The 3823-nt window shown below is 58.1% G+C and overlaps 1 protein-coding gene across 1 annotated transcript in view; it reads left to right on the plus strand.

Annotated features, from left to right (window-relative positions):
* NEURL4 (neuralized E3 ubiquitin protein ligase 4) overlaps nucleotides 1–3823 on the plus strand; it is a 12660-nt gene that overhangs the window by 8230 nt on the left and 607 nt on the right. Inside the window, exons 21-30 of the mRNA XM_010847334.1 lie at nucleotides 121–282; nucleotides 478–642; nucleotides 1195–1353; nucleotides 1704–1883; nucleotides 2023–2110; nucleotides 2203–2310; nucleotides 2420–2564; nucleotides 2715–2827; nucleotides 2910–3075; nucleotides 3633–3823. Coding sequence (XP_010845636.1) covers nucleotides 121–282; nucleotides 478–642; nucleotides 1195–1353; nucleotides 1704–1883; nucleotides 2023–2110; nucleotides 2203–2310; nucleotides 2420–2564; nucleotides 2715–2827; nucleotides 2910–3075; nucleotides 3633–3823 — 1477 coding nt within the window. The remainder of the gene's footprint in view (nucleotides 1–120; nucleotides 283–477; nucleotides 643–1194; nucleotides 1354–1703; nucleotides 1884–2022; nucleotides 2111–2202; nucleotides 2311–2419; nucleotides 2565–2714; nucleotides 2828–2909; nucleotides 3076–3632) is intronic.

The following is a 3823-nucleotide window of genomic DNA, read 5'->3' on the forward strand; positions in this document are numbered from 1 at the left end:
GGAGAGGATATGGGTCCTGCAGCCACCGGCATTGCCAAGGTAGACCCCAGACCTTCCATGGACCTGGAGGAGGATCAAGGTCCTCTGCTAATTTCTAACTTCTGGTCTGTGTGCCCACAGAGTGTGTGGGCTGTGTTGGATCTATATGGGCCAGTGCGGAGTGTCTCTATTGTCAGTTCCACCCGTCTGGATGAGCCAGAAGGCACTCAGCCTCCTTCCCCCAGCTCAGACACCGGCAGTGAGGGTGAGGAGGACGACGAAGGCGAGGAGCATGGCCTGGAAGTAAGAGGTGGCAGCAGGAACCACTGGGCTCAGGGATGGACTGTTGGTGGGCCATCAGCCACCAGGTCATTTTCGGATTCCCTGATCTAGTCCTGGATGGCCAGAGGCTTATTGGCAGGCTCTATGTCCATCCTGGTGGGGTGGCTTCGGTTTTGAGTCGGCACTCCCAGCAGCTCAGTCTCTCCTCCTCACCAGGGCCAGAACCAAGTGGCCATTATGCCCACAGCCCTTGAGTTCCTGGAGAACCATGGGAAGAATATTCTCTTGTCCAATGGGAACCGTACAGCCACACGAGTGGCCAGCTACAACCAGGGCATAGTTGTCATCAACCAGCCCCTGGTGCCCCAGCTGCTGGTCCAGGTGAGCTACACCTCCTTATCCCCAGCTCCTCTTGCTCCAGGTGACCCAGGGCCAACTCTCCTGTAGAAAGGCTTTTTTTCCCCAAGTGGAGGGTGAAGTGGAAGGCATGCATGCCCCTTAGCTTTCTGGGTGTTTGCTCATATCCTGTGGTGGGAGTTGTAGATCAGTTTCCAGGAAGTACCCACCTGAGGGCTGTGATGAGGGAAACAGTGTGGAGGGGCTTGGGGAGGCCAGGAAGGCTCCTGATCCTGTATGTGGGAATGGGGCATGCTTTCCAGGGGAGGGGGCATTATGCTGCGAAGATGTCAGTTAGGCAGGTGAAGGAAATCCCCAGGGACAAGAATCCTTTATAGCAAGACCAAGGCTGAAACAGGGAAGGACACAAACAAATTGGCCATTTCGGGTCCCTCCAGGTATCAGAACGGGCTGCATCCCAGGCTGCACTCTGGGGTGCCGTCTTCTCTCCCTGGCAGGGGTGAGGAGCCCGGTCCTGCTGGGTGGGGGACCTCTTCGCAGGAGGCTATGATTGTGAAGCAGTTGCCTTCTCCCCAGGTGCGGATAGACTTCCTGAACCGGCAGTGGACATCTTCCCTTGTCCTGGGAGTCATCACCTGCCCACCGGAGAGGCTCAACTTCCCTGCTTCTGCCTGTGCCCTCAAACGGGCAGCCTGGCTGTTGCGGGGCCGAGGGGTCTTCCACAATGGCCTCAAGGTGGGTGGGGAGCAGGGAGAGGGCGCTGCCTCTCAGAGGGAGTGGCTGGCTGAGGGAGAAGAGGGGCCCCGAGCCCTGGAGGTAGGAGCACAGGTGTATAGTGGCCCTGTAGCAGGTGGGCAGAGCTGTGAGTGCCATTACCTGGACAGTCTCAGGCTCACTGCCTCCTCTGACATCCCTGCCATTGAGAATGTCACAAGGGGGAAAGGGAAGGTGGACTTTAGGTAACTGAAGCAGTGGGCGAGGGTAGAGGCAAAACCCAGGGACTTGCAAAGCTTAGTGAAGGGCGGCGGTGGCTGCTGCCAGTGGGGAGTTTGATCTCCCTGAAGACAATAGATCTTTCCTCCTAGATCTGTGAGAAATTTGGGCCGAATCTGGACACATGTCCAGAAGGCACCATCCTGGGACTGCGGCTGGACAGCTCTGGGGGGCTGCACCTCCATATCAACGGGATGGACCAGGGGGTGGCTGTGCCAGATGTCCCCCAGCCATGCCATGCGCTCGTGGACCTCTATGGGCAGTGTGAGCAGGTGAGTGGCCGTGGGAGGAGAGGAGTGGTACCTGGGAGGCTGGGCGGTCCCAGGAAAGGGGAAGCCAGTAGTTCATGGAAGGGATCAGCAGGCCCTGGGGGCTGGTCACACCCTGACTGACCACCCCTCTTCTCTGCAGGTGACAATCGTGAGCCCTGAACCAGGGGCTGCCAGTGGGAAAAGTGCTGGAACCCAAGGGGACATGGAGAAAGCTGACATGGTGGATGGTGAGCCAGCCCAAGGGGCCAGGGCCCACCTCACCCTGACTTTGTACTTCTGGCTCCAGCCCCTGTGACATGGGCCCACTCTGCTCCCTCAGGTATCAAGGAGAGTGTGTGCTGGGGCCCACCGCCCACCACTAGCCCCCTCAAAAGCTGCGAGTATCACGCCCTTTGCTCCCGTTTCCAGGAACTGCTGCTGCTTCCTGGTGAGTCCCCAGTCCCCCAGAACCTCCCTTATTCCCGGCCCAGCTCTGGGCTGTGGCTGAGCCCCAGGGTGGGGGCCATGCCACAAAGTCTGCTGCTCACTCTCCACAGAGGACTATTTCATGCCTCCGCCGAAGCGTAGCCTGTGCTACTGTGAGTCTTGCCGAAAACTTCGAGGAGATGAGGCCCACAGGCGCCGAGGGGAGCCCCCCCGTGAATATGCTCTGCCCTTTGGTTGGTGCAGGTTCAACCTCAGGTATGTAGAAGGAAGGATTATGCGCCTCCCGCACTATCCTTTACCCACCCTGAGAAAAGGTCCTGAGAGGGTGTGTAGAAAACAAAACTTCTTGTCTGGGGAATGACCTTGGGGAGCCAGTAACCTTTGTCCTGTCTGTCCACCTGCTAGGGTGAACCCCCGCCTGGAGGCTGGGACACTAACCAAGAAGTGGCACATGGCCTACCATGGAAGCAATGTGGCGGCTGTCCGGAGGGTGCTGGACCGAGGGGAGCTGGGGGCAGGTACGTAGCGCCAGCGGACGCAGGGCAGGTGGGCCTGTGGGTGGTAGGAGGGCCACCCTGACCCAGCTCTTCTCCCTCGCAGGCACTGCTTCCATCCTGAGCTGCCGGCCCTTGAAAGGAGAGCCTGGGACAGGGTTTGAGGAGCCTGGAGAGAACTGTGCGCCTCCCCGGGAGGAGCAGCCCCCTCCAGTGCTGCTTTCCCCCTCCCTCCAATATGCTGGGGCTGAGACCCTGGCATCCAAAGTGCAGTGAGTACACGGGAGGGGCCCCAGGGCCACATGGGTCTCCATGATTCCCTCCTGTCCACCTTGTCTCCCTAGTGCCTCAGTCTCCAGCCAGCCCTTCATTCACAGTCTTTGTACAAGTGCCATTTATTTTGTTCTATCACAAAGAACAAAGAAGGGAACCCTGGTCACGTGGAACTTATGTCCTCTCTTGCTCTAGAATGTTTATCCAGTTATTTAGTATTTTTAAAGGTGACAAGTAAGTACTATGGAAGCGAAAAGTAGAGCAGAGTGAAGTGGATCAGGAGTGTGGTTGGAGCACACAAGATAGGGTAGTCCAGGTAGATATCACTAAGAAGGTGAATCTGAGCAAAGACTTGGGCAGGATGGAGTCAGTCAAGCAGGCATTGGGAGGAATACCATTTCAGGTAGAGATGAGGCTGCAGCCAAGCCCCTATAAGGAAGGAGTGACTCCCAGGAATAGCAGGGCCTGTTGCTAATTGAGGTGGTTGCAGGTGCCAAGGGGCAGAGGTACTGGGGCCAGAGGCCTCACTGCCCTATTTCTGCTTGTTACGTGACAGATTCCGGGACCCGAAATCCCAGCGGACACACCAGGCCCAGGTGGCGTTCCAGGTGTGTGTGCGCCCTGGCTCCTACACCCCGGGACCCCCTTCTGCGGCCCTCAGAGAGCCTCCCGATCCTCACTTCAGCCCAGCCGAACTTGAGTGGGTGACCAAGGAGAAAGGGGCCACGCTCCTCTATGCCCTGCTGG

The sequence above is a fragment of the Bison bison genome, unplaced genomic scaffold (genome assembly GCF_000754665.1).
Source record: "Bison bison bison isolate TAMUID 2011002044 unplaced genomic scaffold, Bison_UMD1.0 scf7180017864249, whole genome shotgun sequence".
Taxonomy (NCBI): domain Eukaryota; kingdom Metazoa; phylum Chordata; class Mammalia; order Artiodactyla; family Bovidae; genus Bison; species Bison bison.